General features: G+C 37.2%; 1 protein-coding gene across 8 annotated transcripts in view; it reads left to right on the top strand.

Annotated features, from left to right (window-relative positions):
• Positions 1 to 20,625, top strand: part of DENND1A (DENN domain containing 1A) — a 534,065-nt gene that overhangs the window by 38,479 nt on the left and 474,961 nt on the right. For all 8 annotated transcript variants that reach the window (XM_059925586.1, XM_059925584.1, XM_059925585.1 and 5 more), the window contains exon 2: positions 6,349 to 6,419. In XM_059925586.1, the coding sequence (XP_059781569.1) occupies positions 6,349 to 6,419 (71 nt within the window). The remainder of the gene's footprint in view (positions 1 to 6,348; positions 6,420 to 20,625) is intronic.

Genomic DNA, 20,625 nt, shown 5'->3' with positions numbered 1-20,625 from the left:
CACATTCTGAAGTGTATACAGTTACTTTTGACCATGTTGTCAACTTTAAGACAGTTCAGTTGGTATGAATTTTGAAATACTATACCTCAGCCCCCTCAGCATATAAGTTTGTAACTAAGGAGACAGTGTGCTGAAGTTTTACCCTAGTCCATAGAGAATAGGTTGCTATTTTGCTTTAGAATACTAGCTGGTGTGAAGATTTGATAGCTGTGAAATGAGTAAGGGATCCCAGTACTGTGTGTGTCTCAGTTTGTACTTCTAAATAACACTTAAAGGGTTGAGGGCCTAGCATGATGGCATGGTTATCATATGCAGCAGGTTCATTTTGTGAGGAGTTATTGTTACATTTTTCTCCTAATCTCATAATATGTTGTAATTGAAGAAAAGTAGGTCCTAATTGAAAGCTGATGATCCAGCAGAGTGATCAATAGCATGATGGTCTTTAAAAAAAAAATTAGCTTTCCCGCTGCCTGAATATTGTCAAAGCCTTTGTCTGTTTCATGACTTCAAGCTGAGTGTACTTAATCATTTTGAGAACATGGCCCTGAGCACAGAGCATGGCCCTTCCAGTGAATCACTGAGAATTGTGTTCAGAAGAGTGTGGTATTGAATAGAAATGCTCTCTTGCCTTACTCTCAGGCTTCATTCTCCCAGAGGCAAGAACCGACCAGACCTCCCTTCTTTCAAACACATTTTAACTGCTTGTGTGTCGTTTTTTTCGTATTTAAGAGCCAAGGCTGTTGTCAGCAGGTGTGACTTATTGATACCTTTGACTCCAAAGGAAAACATCTTTAAAGAATAACAGTCAGGTGTAAGCAGTGTGTATTCAGTAAGTTACCTCTTGTTAGAGAAAGAGAAACAGTTACTCTCTGGAAACTATGTGTCAGATGTTGGAGGAAAACTCATTCATCAAACATTTATTGTGCCAGGTGTAGGACTAGGATACGAGAAGACAGTTGGTGCCTTCAAGGAGCTGCCAGTCTAGTGGGGGAGACATATTTAATTAGAGGGACACGGGTGGTTCTCCACCTTGGCTGCACACTGGAATAAGTTGAGGAGGTTTTAAAAAAAAAAAAACAATGCCTGGAGATTCTGATTTAATTGTTGGTGTGGCCTGGGCGTCAGGACTTTTAAAAGCTCCCTAGGTAGTTGTGATTTTGTCAGGGTCGAATGTGGTAAGAGCTGCAAAAGTGGGGAAGTACAGGGTGCCTTGGGAGCACGGAGGAGGGGCACTTAACCTAGTCTAGGATGTGAGTGTGGGGGATTGAGAAGGCTTCCCAGGGAGGAGGAAATGCCTGAGCTAAGGCTTGATGAAAAAGACTGGACAGATAGTTCCTTCCAGAAGAGCAGCTGAATAAGGTAGAATAGTAAAGTGGCTAGTGCCTTTGGATGATCCATGCTGATTCTGCCACTTCCTTGCTTTGACTTTGGCTAGTTTATCCTCTGAGTTTGTGTCCTCATCTCTAAACTGGGGGTAATAATACTTAAGGGGTTGTTGAAGATTAACTGAGATAATGCATGTACGGTGCTTAGGATCATGCCTGGCACCTAGGAAACAGTAGGTACGGGCAGTGGTATGGTAATGATGTTATCATTAGAGAATCAGAGCATGGTTTGTTCAGAGAGCTACAAGTAGTTCTCTATGGCTGGATCTCAGGGTGCAAGACTGCACGAGGTAAGGGTGGGTGGCAAAAAAGAGCTTGGCAGATGGGCAGAGTTCCAGATCATGGAGGTATAGGAGTGTAAGGCAACTAATAATGGGATATCATGGCAGAACCAGGACATTTCCATGGTAATATGTTAAAATATGATGTGCTCTGGGAAAGCTTGGGTCTGTATTGGAAAATGGCTCGGAATGTAGTATTTTTAACTTCATTACATGTACTGAATTAGCAGGAGTGTTAATAGGACAGAAATAGGATTTTCAGTTCCTTTAGCCAAGTAGTTAAAAATATTAAGCATCTTAAAGAGTACTGGAGGAAATAAGTAGTCTCAAGGTATTCAGTAGTTCCAGAGATTCTCTGGAAATTGTTACAGTATTAGTGGTTTAATAAAAATATTAAGGAAGAGTCGCTTGGCCATTTACGTTTAGAGGAGACACTTTAAAACTTATTTTTTGATGTGCAGAGAAATAGAAAATGCTTCCATCTGCATTGGCTTCACTGGCCCTTACGTATATTTGTTGGTATGTTATATAACTTGTCACAATGTCACAACATTAGTCGCTACTTCTTCTGTAATGTAACATGTAAATGATCATGGATGAGCATGACTATAACTTGTATAGTCCAGTTTGTTTTTAGGGTTGTAGTCAGCTTTTTGCTTTTTTTTTTTTTTCCCCTAAAGAGACTGTCATAATCTTTGGCTCCATGTAATAGAGCTCTGGCAGCTATTTGAACTGAGTAAGAAACTTAGGTAGTTTTATTATGCATTACAATGAGGCAGTAACTATGGGTAACACTAGAAGAGAAGTTAGCTTAATTGCTTCCACAAATGCTTATTTTCTTTGAAATCTTTTATTGCAAAAGCATTGTTGGAATGATGGATTATTGAGGTATACCTTATGTTTATGTTATATGTACAAATTATTTGGAAGAAGAATTCCATTTAACTAGATCAGTGGTTCTTAAAGTGTGATCACTAGTCCAGCAGCATCACTATTACCTGGGTACTTACTGGAAATGCTAATTCTTGGGTCCTACCCCAGAAACCCTGGAGGTAGGGCTTCAAATCTATCTTTTAACATGCTAAAGTTTGAGTCATAAAAGTGTATAATCACTCCAGTCATTTATTGAAATACTTTAGACCCCAGGAAAGCTAGTCTGTACTTCCTTTATTCCTTCTCAGTATTTATTTGATTCTGGCTATGTGCCAGGCACTGTTTAGGTACCTGGGAAAAACTAGTGGGTATGACAGACAAAAATCCCTGCTCTCCTGCAGTTTACATTTAGAGGAGGGAAACAGGTTGTGATTGGTGTGATGTGGGGAATTAAAATTCGATGGTAGAGAGTGTGTTGGGGAGGGCCTTTCTGAGGAGGTCAGGTATAAGCCTTATTTTGAATGACAGGAAGGACCACCTATATGAAGATCAGTACAAAAGGCTATAAGATAGGAATGAATTAGGTGTGTTGAGGAGCAGACAGAAGGCCAGTATGGCTAGAGTGCAGTGGGCAAGGAGAGAGAGGTATGAAATGAAATTGGAGAGACAGGCAGAGGCCAGATAATGTAGGACCTTGTAAGGACTTTTTTCCTTCTCATTTTTAAAATTATAGTAAAATGCACATAACATAAAATTTACCAGCCTAACCATTTTTCAGTGTATGGTTCAGTGATATTAAGTACACTCATATTCTTGTGCAACCATCACCACCATCCATCTCCAGAACTGAGTTTGGTGTTTTTTTTTTTTTTTTCCTGCTTAACTGGTGGATGTCAGGCAATGCAGGTCTGAGGAAGAAAAGTGCCATTTGTTAAGTTAGAAATGCTTCTTAGAAATCCAGATGGGGATGTTGAACAGGCAGTTGGCTAAGGGAATCTGGGGTCAGGGAAGAAGTCGGGTTGGAGACAGGACTTTGGGGCTCATCAGCATTTGCCTGGTAATTAATGCTGTGAGACTGAATGAGATCATTTAAGTGATGAGTGTAGACAGGGAGAGGTCCAACACTAAGTTCGAGGGTAGGAGAGCTTATGTGAGTAGGAATCAGCAAAGGAGCAGCCAGTAAGGCAGGAAGAATACCAGTTGAGAGTGATGTCCTGGCAGGCAAGTGAAGACAGTGTTTGGAGAAGGAGGGCAAATCAATCAGTTGTGTCAAATGCTGCTGAGAGGTTAAGACAAGCATCGAGAATTGACCATTTTGACACATTTTAGCAATGTGGAGGTCATTGGTGATCATGACAAGTTGTTTCAGTGGTGTGGTGGGTTCAGAAACTGGCTGAAGTGTGTTAAAGAGAAAGGGAGGAGAAGAAGCAGAGATAATGAGTTTAGACAACATTAGGATGTTCTTCGCTTAGAGAGATAGCAGATCTGTCCAAACCACCTTAATTTAGTGGCACAGATTAACATGTCGGAGCTCCAGTGTTAAAAAATTTGGTATGTAACACCTTTGTATGCTCATGTTTTTTCCTTTCAATTTTTTAAATGGGGAAAAATAAACTTAAAAGTGGACATTTGGGTAAAATATGCGTGGAATCTCCATGGAGTCCTAGGGTCCTGCAGAATACATTTTGAAAGCCATTATCTTAATCCAGAGGAATGAAATTCTGAGATGAAATTCAGCCAGTTGCAAAATAGGCTTAAAGATATTTTTAGGTTTTAGAGGGAATCTTCCTGGTACTCTTCAGATGACCTTAGAACATTCCTTTCTTTCAACAAGCCCTCTACTTTGAGATTATTTGAATGAAGGGGATGTTCCATATGGTATTTTCCACAAATGTTTTGGTGACCAAATGATGCTGACCTTGTAGGTCTTTTTCTACTCTCTTGCAGGAAAAAAAAAAAAGCACAAAAACATTTTTAAACAGCTTTCTTAAAACTTGAGTTTACTTTTATTTAGTTAAGTAAGATACTCTGATTTAATGTCTAATTTAAAAATTATATTTGACAAAGGTATATTTAAATTCCTTGATTTTTAGAGCAGCCAACTCTTTTCACTCTAGGTACTTATTTAAAGCACAAGCCCAAATTTCTCCTCAGTGAGGAAGTAATGATCCTTCACATGAGAAATAAGTAGATCCCTGATTGACAGACAACTACCCCTGAGGAAGTAGAGGGAGTATTACCGTATTTTACTGAGTCTAAGATGCCATTATTTATAAGATGTACTGTTATTATATGTACTACTAAGAAAGAAAAAAAATGTTGCCATTTAGAATTGTAAGATGCAATAGATTGTAAGACTTGGGAAAATGTGGGGAAAAAATTTCATCTTAGAATCACTGAAACAGTTTGAGCGCCAGGAGGTCTGAGTTGCAGCTCTGGCTGTGTTTGTGTTTCTAACTAGTTGTGAGACTACTGACAAGTCACTTAGAATCTCTTTGCTTCAGGTTTCTCACCTGTATGGTGAGGGTGATGACTGATCCACATACCTCATAGGATTATAATGAGGATGAAATGAGATAAATGAGATAGTTATTTTGAAAAGTGGAATCTACTGGGCAAATTCAGGGTATTTAGTTGATTGAAATTAAGCCTTAGATCTGATTAGGCAACTCAGAAAGTTTCTTCTCTGAGCTTTGTTGTCAGGTTTAAAATAGAATTCAGTCATAGATGTTTGAATGTGTAACATTTTCTTCTACTAAATAATTTTCATGCAATCTGGAAATAATCTTTTTATTGTAGTTTTTAGAATCAAAGAGAAAATATGAAGATACTATAACTCCAATGTTCTTATCACTCAGAATGAACAACTGTTAACATTCTCTTAGTGCTATGATCTTTTAAAAACTTAATATAAAATATTTATGAGATAAAAAGGTAAAAGGATATAATAATGAACATTCATATACTTGCCATTGCCAATTTAGGCAAAGCCCCCTATTAGCATCCTGTCTTTGTTATAGCCTAATGAGATAGGATACTGTTTCTCTTGAGTCTTTAAAACCTGTAAATAAGCAAGTTAACTTCATCTGAATATTTTGTCCTGGCGTATGAGGGAGAAGGTTACTTTGTGCTAGTGTTGCCTTGGTTTGAGTTTCCTCAAAATTCTATTTATGGTTTTGGAGATCCAGCTGTGTAAACTGGAAATATGACATCTGTAAAATCATAATAATGGCTAAGCTATTATGTGCCAAACATTGTATCTAGGCAATTTTTTTTAAAATTAATTAATTAATTTATTTATTTTTGGCTTGTGTTGGGTCTTTGTTTCTGTGCGAGGGCTTTCTCTAGTTGTGGCAAGCAGGGGCCACTCTTCATCGCGGTGCGCAGGCCTCTCACTGTCGTGGCCTCTCTTGTTGCGGAGCACAAGCTCCAGACGCGCAGGCTCAGTAGTTGTGGCTCACGGGCCTAGTTGCCCCGCGGCATGTGGGATCTTCCCAGACCAGGGCTCGAACCCGTGTCCCCTGCATCGTCGGCAGGCAGATTCTCAACCACTGCACCACCAGGGAAGCCCCTAGGCAATTTTTGTGTGTTTTCTTTACATTTCACAATAATTCTTCTGGTTAGGTATTTTCATTTCATAGATTAGGAGGGCGTGGCTCAGAGAAGTTGAGTAACTTGTCCAAAGTTCCACAGCCATTAAGTTGTGGAGCTAATGACTTTAATCAAGGTCTGCCCTATACCACAGCCTGCATATTCTATACCATGCTCCCTCAATACTTGTCAGTAATCACAATCTGTTTCTTTTATAGGCAAAACCCAGAGACCATGTTTGAAGTGTATGTTGAAGTGGCCTATCCTAGGACAGGTGGCACTGTTTCAGGTATTTGCATGTTCCATTATGATATGGCGTGTTTGTTTATTGTATGAGCTAGCCATGCATATCGGATAATATGTGAATATTCTAAACTGTTACTTATCTTTAAGTATGTTTAAGTGTCTTTCCCTTTTATCTGTGCCCACATCATCCTAGGGAATGGAGAATAATTGCAGTGAACAATTTAAATTAAGAGTTTTACTATAACAGCCTTGAAATACGGCTTTATTCATTGTAATCATTGGGTTTTGGTTTGTATCTTTCGGAGATGCCTGGAAGTCAACTATTTAGTATGAAATATTGTCACCTTGCTAATAAGGAAGGTTTAGAATTAGGTTACAAAATAATATAAAGGGAAATCTCTGCCACTAAACTGGAAGGAGATGTTTGAAATGGATTTAGTTCAGTAAATTTTGTCAGCTGGTTAAAAAAAGGTTGGAAATTAGTTGAAGGAAACACCTCCTCTGGCTTTAGCTTTTGGACTAATTTGGACATGTATTCCTGAACAACAGGGTCTTGGATAAGGTTAGAGTATCTTGTGCAGGCTGAGTAAATCACTTCTTGACCTAAAATCCTTCTTGGTTAATGAGTAAAAATAACCTTCTGACCTAGTGTTCTTTTTGCTGGTGCCTAAGAGAGTGATGCATTTGCCAAAGGTATGTTAGGGAGCAACTCTCAGTCCACACACCAACAGTTGCATATATTATTTGGTGTTTATGGAGAATGAATTTATTTGGATTAGAAACTTGGAGTAATCAGGATTCCAATGGTAGTTATGCCCGTAATTGGCTATACAAACCTTGGACATATTTTCTACTTCGTTATTTTAATTAGATTGTAATACTCATAAAATAGTTACCTTTTATTGAGTATCTGTTGTTCTGTTGTCCTACATGCTTGACATACATAGTCAGTCCTTACAGTACAACCCTTAAAGATAGTTGGATGGTATCAACATTATGCCTATGAGAAAACAGAATCTGAGAGGTCAAATAACTTACCAAGATTATACAGCTACTGTGTGGAATAGCCAGGGTTTTAGGTTCAAGTCCTCTTCACTCTGCTAAGTTGCCTTCTTGAGGGCAGTGACCATGTTGTACACATCTCTCCATGTCATCTGCAGGGCTTTGCACAATGTCACCAATATTTGTTAAAATGAATGCATTTCTCAATATCAAAAGTGAGAATTGCGTGAGCTCCACTTTCTGGATTATTTCATGAAGGCTGTGAAACATGTTATAAACTTATGGTCATTCTAGAAGTAGAATGTTAATATTCATCTTAAGTTATGCCTCTAATTGTGCAAACCATTGGATTGGGAAGGGAAGTAGCTGATACTAGGTGTGTTCGTGCAGCAGTACCTCTGTGAGCTGACTCGTCAGAGTAACCAGTTGGTGACGGCTGTGATTTGACAGATTTAAGGACAAAAGCTTTTATTTCTACAGTTGCTAATGTTCCCCCTTTCAGTGCTGTAGGATTTTTTCCCCCAAAGTTAAAATGAATTTTCTTGGGGAATGTGAACAAAGTTTGATGAGTACAAATAAGAAAAAGGAACAAAATGAAAAGTCTTTACCTTATCCTCTTCTTTCAGTCATCTAATTCCTCTCCCTGTAGACAACTCTTTTCTTGTTTAACCCTTTAGTTTACTTTTTTAAAAACTTTAAATTTTGAAAATATTTTAAAAGATAAAAGTTACAAGAATAGTTAAGTGCATACCCCCCTTTCCTTAGATTCATCAATTGTTACTATTTTGCCACATTTGCTTTATTACTGTGTGTATTTTTTGCTGAACCTTTTGAGAATAAGTTGCAGACATTGTGACCCTTCAACCCTAAATACTTCAGGATATATCTCCTAAGAGTAAGGGCATTTTCTTAAATAACTCCAATACAGTTACCAAAATAAGAAAGTTAATGTCATTTGTCCATGTTTAATCAGTTGTCCCAATAATATCCTTTATAGCACTTTCGCCTCTGATGCAGAATTCAGGATCATGTAATCCATTTAGTTTTCACATCTGCTTAGTTTTTTTCAGTCTGGAACAGTTTTGCAACCTTGTTTTTTTTTAAACCCTTTATGAAATGTTTTTGAAGAAATTAGGTCTCTTGTTTTGTAGAAAGTCCCTGGGTTTGAATCTGATTGTATCCTCATGATTAGATTAGGTTATGGATTTTGTGTGGGAGTATTTCAAACGTGATATTGTATCCTTCTCAGTGTATCATATCAGCAGGGACATGATGTCCATCCCATTATTTGTGGAAAAATGTGCATAAAACTTTTGTGTACAGTTTAATAATTATAAAGTGAGTACCCATGTTACTGCTATTCAGGTTAAGACAAATAATATTGCCTGGTTCTAAGGAAATTCTGGTCCTGGCAAGAAGACCCCTGCCCTAGCCCTATACTTTAGAGGGCCCTGCTTTGGCCCTCTTCTGAAGTGCCCCTTTCAGGCAAGGAGTCTGTGGGGCCTATGGGACATGCTCATTTAGAGCCCAAAACCTTCCATCCTAGACAAACTTTGAATACCTAGGATCTAAGAATTTCTTGACCCAATGGCCCCAGGCTTATTCCCACAGTCTGTGTGAGTCTTCCCTAGGGTTTGTCCTTCTGAGGGTAGACTGGCTACTGGTGTACACACCCCTAGGCCCAAGGGGTGGCCTAAGGGTATCTGTTTGTGGGGAGTAGGGTATGCGATGGAGCTTGGGCTTGTGAGTAGAGGTGACTGCATCCCTGTGTGTGAGGTTCCTGGCAGTGTGGGATGGAAAAGGGGGAGATGGACAGTGGGCCAGGGGCCAGTTTTCCCTGAACCATGTTTCTACATGGAACTCTAAGGAATCCAAGAATTTTCAGTGTGAATCTGGCCTTCCAAGTAGTTATGATAGGAGGATGGAATGTATTTTATTTAATAGTTTGTTAGCTTATTTCATATCTTGTAAATATTTAGACATATGGTTTGTGGGCCTCTGTTTGTACTCTTGCCAAGGCCCTGTAAATGTTAGAGGTGGGGCTGGCCAGTGCCCCAGAAGTCCCTCCACTCCCCTTCTCCAGAGGTAACTACTATCCTGACTTTTATGATACTCATTTCTTTGTTTTTCTTTGTAGTTTTACCACATAAGTATAGTTCCTTGAAAAATTTTATTTAGTAGTGCCTGTTTCTGAATTTTATAGAATTATTCTGTATGTAGTTTTGCTGCTTGTTTGCTCAAGTCTGTAAGGGTCCTCTGTGTTGTTGTGTGTCATTTATTTTCATTGCAGTGTAATACACTTTAAGATTATATCACAGTTTATTCATTCTACAGTTAAAGCACTTGAAGTTGTTTGCAGTTTTTGGCTATTACAAGCAATGCTGCTGTGATCTTTATACATAAATCCCGGAGCATGTAAACATACTTTTACATAGGATATGTACCATATTTGATTACTGGATGATGCTAAACTCTTTTTCAAAGTTGATTGTGCTTGTCTACACTCCCTCCAGCAGTGTTTGATAGTCTTTATTGTTCAACATCTTCATTAGTCCTTAATACAATTAAATTTGTTGGGTTTGGCCAACCTGATAGTTGTGTGGTAGTATCTCCTTGTTGTTTTTATTTGCATTTTCCTGGTGACTAATGAGATTGAGCACCTTTTCATACGCTTATTGACCTCGTGAATACCTTTCTTTTTAAAGTGCCTGTTCAAGGCTTACTCATTTTTTAATTGTTTTCTATCTTTTCCTTGTTGATTTATAAGAAATTGTTTGTCCTGCTACTATTAATTATCTGGTCAAGTGTGTTGTAGATATTGTCTCCTACTCTATGGTTTGTCTTTCCCTCTCTTTCTGGTATCTTTGGTCAAAACTTCTTGATTTTCATATCTACAGTTTATCAATGTTTTCCTACACTACAGATATGAAGCTATTATCCTATATTTTCTTCTGAGAAATTTATAGTTTTGTCTTTCACATTCTTTAATATATCAAGGATTTTAATTTTCTATTAGATGATTAATATCCAGAAAAGCTAAACTTAAATTTGATTCCTTATCCATGATTTTTAAAAATTGGGAAACTAAATAAAACCAATTACTAAGATATGCTATTCCTCTACATAAAATGTGTTTTTATAAAATGGTCAGGTGCTTCTAAATAATACCTAAAAAATTACCTCACAATGAAAGGATGACAAATGTGAGAAAGGCTGGTAAGAAATACTACTAGACGTTAAAGACAGTTCTTTTTCCCATCGATTACTTTTAATGTCTGAACTAGTGAAGGTATTGTCAACTCTCGTGTTCTTTGCTCTGAAAGCATTCCATGACATCCATGGAAGGGACATGTATTCTGTCCGTTCTACTTAGATATTGCATCCAGACCTGTGGCACTGAGTGGGACATCTTCCAAAGATTGTGCAAATAAAATTTGGGTACACAAACTGAACTCATGGTGCTGCTTACTTTCTTTGGGAATTCGTAAGATTTCCTAGTTGCTAATACCAGTGAATAAGCTGTCACTTAGTATTTGATTTTAGGTAACTTTTGTCTACTTCTACAACCTTTTTTTTTTAATACAACTTACTATATCTGCCTTTTTCTGATACCATTTTGCCATTTAGATGATTGCAAAGAATGTGTCTTAAAATTAGTCTTTGTTCATTGGATCTGCATCTCTGATCTCTGCCAAAATATCTGAGCAAACTTAAATACAAACCTTATGCTATACAGTACTAGTGTCTGGGCATAATCTTCTCTTTGAAGTTTGTTTGCATCACCCAGAGGGCTTAATTCCCTGCTGTGAGAAGGTGGGTTAGAAAGCACTGAAACTACTTTATGGGTCTTTAATTGGAGGATTTAGTATACATTTTGTTCTATAAATTTCTGTGAGAGTTTCATTCTTATGATTTTTTTCTTATACTGTGGTATATTATGTTCTCATTGTAAATAAAAAAAAATATACTAAAAATTTTCCAATTATTTGAGTACATATTGGCAGATTATCCCTGGTGTGTATTTTTTTCTATTCATCTTTAAATTTTTTTTTAAAATTTATTTTATTTATTTATTTTTTGGCTGTGTTGGGTCTTCATTGCTTCCCGTGGGCTTTCTCTAATTGAGGTGAGCGGGGGCTACTCTTCGTTGTGGTGCGCGGGCTTCTCATTGCGGTGGCTTCTCTTGTTGCAGAGCACGGGCTCTAGGTGCGCGGGCTTCAGTAGTTGTGGCACATGGGCTCAGTAGTTGCGGCTCGCGGGCTCTAGAGTGCAGGCTCAGTAGTTGTGGCGCACGGGCTTAGTTGCTCTGCGGCATGTGGGATCTTCCTGGACCAGGGCTCGAACCCATGTGCCCTGCAATGGCAGGTGGATTCTTAACCACTGAGCCACCAGGGAAGCCCATATTCATGTTTAAATTTTTAGTAGCTTGTTTTCTTACTAGTTTTTGACTATGTATAAATTTTTAGAAATTTTTAAAAATTATAAAGAAGAGAAAAATTATTACTCAGTAATAACTACTGTTAATGTTTTTTTTTTTAATTAATTAATTTATTTATGGCTGTGTTGGGTCTTCGTTTCTGTGTGAGGGCTTTCTCTAGTTGCGGCAAGTGGGGGCCACATTTCATCGTGGTGCGCAGGCCTCTCACTGTCATGGCCTCTCTTGTTGCGGAGCACAAGCTCCAGACGCGCAGGCTCAGTAGTTGTGGCTCACGGGCCTAGTTGCTCCGCGGCATGTGGGATCTTCCCAGACCAGGGCTCGAACCCGTGTTCCCCTGCATTGGCAGGCAGATTCTCAACCACTGCGCCACCAGGGAAGCCCTACTGTTAATGTTTTGATTTATTTCCTTGTAGCCTTCTTTTGTGTGTGTATGTGTGTGTGTGTAAATATATAAACTTTTCCCCCCAACTTCTGCTACATGTGTGTGTTTTCCTTGTTTGTTCTCCCTCAAATCATTAAACTTTTCCTATAATTATTAATATAGCTTTGTAAAGATCATTTTCGTTGCTATAAATTATGACATCATGTTTATGTGCTGTATTTACTCGTAATTACATCTTTAGATTGTTTCCAGGGTTCTTCTGTTGTAAATAATGCCAGTGAACATCTTTTGTGTATAATCTTGTTATTTAGGTACGTGAGTTTAATGTTTTAAAAAGAAGTAGGATCATTTTGAGTAGATCTTTGATTTATCTTGTTCTTACTTTTTTAGTGCTTTCTTTTTTTTTGCCAGTTTCATTTTGTGTACTCCAATTTATGTATTTGTTCAAGAACCCACCAGAAAATGAATACAGTCACCTCCAGTTGTGAAAGCTCCCAGAGCTGAGTTCAGCCCGTCTGACTGAAGGTCTCGAAAGAGGGTGCTCTTGCAAGAGGGATGAGCTTGCCCAGTCCAATGATCAGATGGTACTGGCATGCTGAAACTCTGGAATGCATTTCAAATACAAGTGTCTTGTTACAGCTGGCATCTCTGAGCCTGCTGCAGGCACTCTTGGGCAGCCACTTTGCACTGGGAGTGGCAGCATCAGGTTCTCAAGGCTGTTCCCCAGACCAGCCTCCTTCTGTGTCTGCTCTCCTCCCAGTGTGTTTAATACCTTAGTCCAATGGCCACTTTTAAAAAAAGTAGTCAAGTTAAGAAACTCTTGTGAGTACCGTGTGAAAAGAACGCTTAAGACATGGTGCTTTGGTTAACTGAGTTTTTTCAGCTACCTCGGAGTTGAGTAGTAACCTTAAAAAAAACAACAACAAAAAACCACCTGGCTTTAAAATCTCTGTTAAGTATCTGTTCACATTTCTGTATTAGCAATTTCATGAAGAAAACTGAGTCTTGGCCAACTTAAGGTATTGAGAGCCTGATTTGTTGCTCTGCATTTAAGCTTTCATTTTATAGGACTCAGGTTCTGCGATCTTTGCCTGTGATCAGTGTATGATCAACATCATTAGATATCTTTTAAAAATTGACTTGAAAAATAAACAATTTATGTTTTCTCTTTAAAGATGAAGTGGAGGAGGAAAAAAGCCCTTTTGAGAGTTGTTTTACCTCAGATTAAAATATTCTTAGAGGTATTAACAAAATTTTATCATCTTATTTCTTTTCAATAATAGGATAATAAATCACAGCAAACTTTTGAAGAACGGTGGTAAAATAGCTAACTTTTATTGAGTCCTTATTATGTCCCAGTCACTTTTCTTTTAGTATTCCTTTTAAGCCTTGAACAACCCTCTAAGATGGGTCTTATTTTTGAGGAAACTGAGGCTCAAAGAGGTTAATGCAATTGTCCAAGTTGGACAACCACAAGTGGTAGAAACAGGATTTTAACTTCATTCCTGTGGCATCTCCCCCAAAATAACTGGCTAATATGACCTGCGCATGCAGTAAGAAAAATAAGATAATGTAGGGGAAGAAAAATTAGGCTTATAGAGAAAATTAGGGGAGAGGCAGTTACCATTCATGAAAGGTACAAGGGTTTCATTTTTTTTTTTTTAAATTGAAGTATAGTTGATTTACAGTATTGTGTTAGTTTCAGGTGTATAGCAGTGATTCAGTTATACGAATATATATATTTGAATATATATATTTTTTGAGACTATTTTCCATTATAGATCATTACAAGATATTGAATATAGGTCCCTGTGCCATATAGTAAATCCTTATTGCTTATCTGTTTTATATATAATAGTTTGTATCTGTTAATTGCATACTCCTAATTTATCCCTCCCCCTCCCTCTTTCCCTTTGGTAACCGTAAGTTTGTTTTCTATATCCGAGTCTGTTTCTGTTTTGTATATAGATTCATTTGTGCTATTTTTTAGATTCCACATATAAGTGATATTGTATATCGTCTTTCTTTGACTTACTATGATATTCTCTAGGTCCATCCATGTTGCTGCAAATGGCAATATTTCATTCTTTTTTTATGGCTGAGTAGTATTCTACTATATATATATACCACTTCTTCCTAAACCAGTCGTCTGTTGATGGGCACTTGGGTTGTCTCCATGTCTTGGCTATTGTAAATAGTGCTGCTATGAACATTGGGGTGCATGTACCTTTTGAATTAGAGCTTTTGTCTTTTCCTGTGTACAAGAGTTTCTTCTAGGGTTTTTTTTTTTTTTTTTTTTTTTTATTCAGCACGATTACTTTAGCTTTTGTTTTGCTTCTCCTGAACTTTCCAGTGAAATTGAATCCACTTTATGGAGTATTAAGGTATGGATCCTGATTTGTAGTAGTGTAGTAGGGACGAATTACCACTCACTCAAAAGACACAGATTACTTAAAAATCTTTGTAATTTCTCTTGACTCTAAGTACCTGATATGCCAGTTAGGAAATATCTTGTTTGGGATAGAGGTGTGGAACCTCATCTCACTGTACTTTTTAAGCTGATTTTAAAAGGTCAGGCGTAGCTTTGAGAATTACAGTGTGCCTTATACCTTAGGATTGTTACAGTGATTATTTCTTTAAACTAGAGGTGAGCCTAGTGAGAGCTCATTGTAATAAAGCTTTTGCCCACCATCTAATGAAGTAAGAAGTATTATCTCAATTGCATAGGTAAGAAAAGTGGGGTTCCATGAGAGCAGAAATTGTTTCTTGTACCTGTATATTCTAACATCTATTGAATACAACAGTACTTGGCACGTAGTAGACCCTCAATAAGTATTGAATGATTAAAACTTACAGATAGGAAGTGACTTGTTCAGAGTTGGGATTTGAACTCAATATGACTGTATTCTTTAAACAAGTTTATGAAAACTGTGACACAACTTAGAATAAAGATAAATGCATGCACCTACCACTCAAGAAATAAAACATTTTGTATCTCTGAAGCCCTCCTGCATGCCTCTCAAGTTGCTTTTTTCTACTGAAACCACATTTTGAATTTTACCTTAGTTGTATATCCTTGCTTAAAGCTTGTGTTTTTTTATTACACTGTGTTGATGCTCTAAATTGGTATGTAGAATGACTTTGAATTGCGGTTCTTACAAAGTAACCAAAAGTGAGCAATATATTTTCTTAATGTTTAGTTATTTGAAGCTGAGTCCCAATTTCTTTCTGTTTCTAACGTGTCTGATTTAGGGGCCATCTGGGTCTAAATTGCAAAATAGGGACGCCTCACAATTTTTGGTTTATTCACAACAGTGTGGTTCTTCTTGCTGTAACTGTGGTTCATCCTGTTAGGGCTATGGCCCTCTAGGTGGAGTAGGAATTCATTGACCCACTAAACAATAAAATCCGTGCGAGCAGCGAGTTTGATTTTTTTTTTTTTTAATTGCCACAAAATGCCAATCTCAGAGCCTCATTTTTCTCAACTATAAAATTGGGGTCCTAATAGTACCTACTTCATTCAGTCGAAAGGATTAAAGTAAAATGCACAGTGCGTGGGACATGGAAAGTTCTTAATTAATGGGAGCTGTTGTTATTTATCATTTATTTTGAAAGATTTAATTTTTTTAAGAGAAGATTTAGGTTCACAGCAAAATTGAGAGGATGATACAGAGATTTCCTGTATACGCCTGCCCCACACATGCACAGCCTACCCTATTATCAACATTCCCCACGAGAGTGGTATGTTTGTTACAATTGATGAACCTACATTGACACGTCATAATCACCCAAAGTCCGTTGTTTATGTCATGGTTCACTCTTGGTGTTGTATATTCTGTGGGTTTGGATGAATGTATAATGACATGTATCCATCATTATAGTATACAGAGTATTTTCACTGCTCTAAAAATTCTGTGCTCTACCTGTTTAGCCCCCCTTGCCCTCCACACACTGTCCCCTTCCCACCAACCACTGACCTTTTTACTGTCTCCAGTTTTGCCTTTTCCAGAATGTCATATAGTTGGAATCATACTTGTATGTAGCCTTTTCAGATGGGTTTCTTTCACTTAGTCATATGCATTTAATGTCCCTCCATGTCTTTTCATGGCTTGATGCCTCATTTATTTTTAGTGCTGAATAATATTCCATTGCCTGGATGTGCCACAGTTTATGTATCCATTTACTTACTAAAGGACATCTTGGTTGCTTCCAGGTATTGGCAATTATGAATAAAGCTGCTAATAAACATTCATGTGCTGGTTTTCATGTGGACATAAGTTTGCAACTCCTTTGGGTAAATACCAAGGAACCTGATTGCTGGATTGTATGGCGAGAGTATGTTCAGTTTTGTAAGAAACCACCAAACTGTCTTCCAAGGTGGCTGTACCCTTTTACACTCCCACCAGCAATGAATGAGAGTTCCTGCTGCTTCATATCCTCATCAGCACTTGGTGTTGTCTGTGTTCTGGATTTTGGCTTTCTAATAGGTATATGGTAGTATAACATTGTTTTGATTTGCATCTCCCTGATTACATACGATGTGGAGCATCTTTTCATATGTTTATTTACCATCTGTGTATCTTCTTTGGTGAGGGGGTTTCTGTTAAGACCTTTGGCCCATTTTTAAAATTGGGTTGTTTGTTTTCTTATTTTTGAGCTTTAAGAATTCATTGTATATTTTGGATAACAGTCCTTTATCAAATGTGTCTTTTGTAAATATTTTCTTCCAATCTATAGCTTGTTTTCTCATTGTCCAGATATTTTGTCTTCGGCAGAGCAGAAGTTTTTAATTTTAATGAAATCTGGCTTATCAATTATTTCTTTCTTGGGTCATGTTTGTGGTCATCACCATAACCAAGATCATGTAGGTTTTCTCCTATGTTATCTTCTAGGAGTTCTATAGTTTTGTGTTTTACATTTAGGTCATGATCCATTTTGAGAGAATTTTTGTGAGAGATGTAAGAAAGGTCTGTGTCTAGATTCAGTATTTTGAGTGTGGATGTCCAGCTGTTCCAGCACTGTTTGTTGAAGAGACCATTTTTGCTCCGTTGTATTGCCTTTGTTGCTTCGGCAAAGATCAGTTGACTAATTTCTGTGGGTCTATTTCTGGGCTCTCTGTTGATCCATTGATCCATTTGTCTATTCTTTCACCAATGCCATCCTGTGTTGGTTTCTATAGCTTTATGGTCAGTCTTGAAGTCAGTTAGTGTCAGTCTTTGAACTTTGTTCTTTTCCTTCATATTGTGTTGGCTATTCTGGGCCTTTTGCCTTTCTCTGTAAACTTCAGAATTAGTTTGTTGCTATCCATAAAGTAACTTGCTGGTATTTTGTTCGTTTTTGTATTGAATCTTTAGATCAAGTTGGGAAGAACTGACATCTTGACAATATTGAGTCTTCTGATCTGTGAACATGGAATATATCTCCATTTATTTAATTCTATGATTTTGTTCATCAGAGTTTTTTGTAGTTCCCCTCATATAGTTCCTGTATGTATTTTTGTTAGATTTATTCCAGAGTAGCTGTTATTTTAAATTACGATGTTATTTTTATTTAAGGCAAGAGTTCCTATCTGTGTAGAACTCTGCTGTCCAACAATTGTTATCAGTCTTAACACAGCTGAAAAATGGGAAGTAAGTAAAAGTAACTAGCCAAAGAAGATTTCTCAGAATCCACGCATTCAAACTTAAATCTTTTATTCATGGGAAAGCACTTAGCTTATGCCCTATGTGCTTTGGTTTGCCCTGAGGATTCTTCTGTATTATATTGATCAGCACAGTTACTGATTATGCTGATGACATTAAATCATTGTATTAGGACTCTTTGTTGTAAGTGGCAGAAACCCAACGATATCTGGCTTGAGCAAAAAAGGGAATTTGTTGGCTCTCAATACTGAGAAGTTGCAGTGGTAAAACTGGCTTTGGGTTTTGCTGGATCTAGGTGTTCTACATATATTTTCATAGATTTGTCATATCTTTATCTCTTGGTTTTCTGTTGTCTGTGTTTGGTTCATTTCTGGGCAAGTGCTCCCTATATAATGGCAAAGATGGCTACTAGCAAATTGAAGATTATATTCTACCAATTTAGTCACCCAAGTGGAAGAAGAGTGTTTTATGTTTTTCTGAGCCATTAACCCAAGGACCATTGTAATAGGCCTCGTTTGGGTCATAGACTGATCTATGAACCAGTCATTATGGTTTTGGGTAGGTGACTCAGATGGTGATTGGGCAATGAGGGAGTATGTATGTGGGAGGCCTATTCAGTGCCACTTGGATTCTCTAGCCTGAGAATGGGGCAGGGTAGTTACTCAGAGGAAAATCTGGTGCTTTTACCAGAGGAAGGGAGAATGGATGCTAGGCAGCCAAAATAAATGTCCATTGCAGTCATCACGAAAATGTTTTATTCAAAATATTCTTTTCAAAAAAGCAGTGAGCTATATAATGTAGTTTGGAATTACAACCAAAAAGTTAAAGTTTCAATGCTGAAAAATGTAGGTCTTCAGCTTTCTCAAACACTGCCACATAAACCTCATTTCCCCAGGAGTATACATGACCGAGGTCTTATTATCATACGTCTAAGTTTTGGTTAGAGTTCTTTAATCACTTATTCTTCGAGCACTCACTTTAGGTTCAGCACTGTGCTGGACTCTATAGAAAGTGGAATGTGAGCTCCGTAAGACAGGAACTGAACCTCATGTTTTAAATGCTTAGGACACTTTTTTTTTTAACTTTTAGGAAATTATATTCTAGCCTTTGAATTTATTTTGGTATTATTTCACAACACATTTTGCATTTCCTTCTTTATGTTACATTGAAAACATGCAGTCTCCTCAAAGGCTTTCATTAAAAAAAGAAATCTTCAGAAAAGCTATCGCTATAAGTTTGCTTTGCCCAGCAGGAAACTTTAATAAGTCGCTTGATTTAAGACAGTTTTTTTTTTTAACCTTTAATGTGTTCTTAGGCATTAGAATTTTATGTTATCACAAAGCCTTATTTGAAGAGAAAATAGATGCAGATGAATTGCTGTCTAGATTATAACAATGTCAGTATCTTCATGGATAATTTGTAATAGAAACAATGTAATGGAAAGACTGTAGGCTTTGAAGTCAGATTTCTTCTGCCACCAACTAATTGTTTGACCTTGGGAAAGTTATTTAAACTGATTCTAGTTTGCTTCTTGTTTAAATGGGACTTAAATCTATTTCTGAATTAGAGACAATATGTATTAAAATGTCTAACACACAAACAAGTACAAATGAGGCATTCTTGTGATGACTTAATTCAACATCATCCTTAAATGAAAAATAAAACCAAAAACCCAAACTTGAAACCAAAACAAACTCCAAACAATAAAACTTCCTGCAATTGTGATTTTGTTAAGAGATTAAATTTTCCTTCTGATATAATTAATTTAAATTCCTTTTTGAAATGGTTCAAATACTAGAACAATACTGAGGTGAAGATATTGAACTCACTTGATGAAAAGAAAACTGTCTGAATAACCAGTTTTCTCTTTCAGAAAATGTAGGATTAATTCTGAGTTCTTTCCAGAAAAGCACACTTTGGACACATGGATAATTTCGAATGATTAACCTACATATTATTTTCCTCTACTCATGTCACAGTTCAACTTTAACAAGAACCCAATGATCAGACCTCAGTTACCAGAGTTTTTTCTTTTTTTGTTTTGTTTTAACTGTCTAGTTGTGAGAAGAGCCAAATGCCAAGAAAGTAAACTGGTATCAGAGATTTATTAAAAGAGCCCATTTCTGGAATATGGTCTATAGTTAGTGTATATTTAGCTCAGTTTTCTGTCCTCAGTGGTAATCATCACTGATACTCAGAATGTTGCAGCTGACTTCTAGAACATCACAGGAAAAGGGTTCCATTAGTTTGTTAGGTTGTACTTAGTATGAAAGGAAAATTGACAGAAGTATATGGGAAAGATTTTCTACAAAGACTGAAATGAAAAATATTTTCATCATGGCTCTCAATGAAGTAGAAAATCAGCTCAGCAGAACATTTAATTTATTCCCTCTTCCTGCTAAATATTTTGGTTAATAGGAGTTCCTGCCCCTCTTCCCCCTAAAACTTCAAAAATATAATTAGCAAAAGTCTAGTTAAGAGCATGGTTTCTAGGATCAGATCATCTGGGTTCAAATTCCAACTCCACCTATGACTTAATTCCCTGTGTGATTTTGGACAAATTACTTAGTCCTATCCTTGTCTTATTTAGTTTCCTAAATTGTAAAATGGGGATGATGATGATAGTACCTCATAGTGTTATTGTAAAGATTAAATGAGAAAAAAAAATACTAAAGAATTAAGCACAGGACACAGCACAGAGCACCCCTCAGTTTGAACTATTATTTAAAAAAAGTTGGATTCATTTGTTTTGATCCTTCAAACTAGAAGTTGAGGGTCATCGGGG

The sequence above is a fragment of the Balaenoptera ricei genome, chromosome 6, assembly GCF_028023285.1.
Source record: "Balaenoptera ricei isolate mBalRic1 chromosome 6, mBalRic1.hap2, whole genome shotgun sequence".
Lineage (NCBI taxonomy): Eukaryota > Metazoa > Chordata > Mammalia > Artiodactyla > Balaenopteridae > Balaenoptera > Balaenoptera ricei.
The sequence above is the reverse complement of the archived record's forward strand: the minus strand, read 5'-3'. Positions and strand labels throughout refer to the sequence as shown.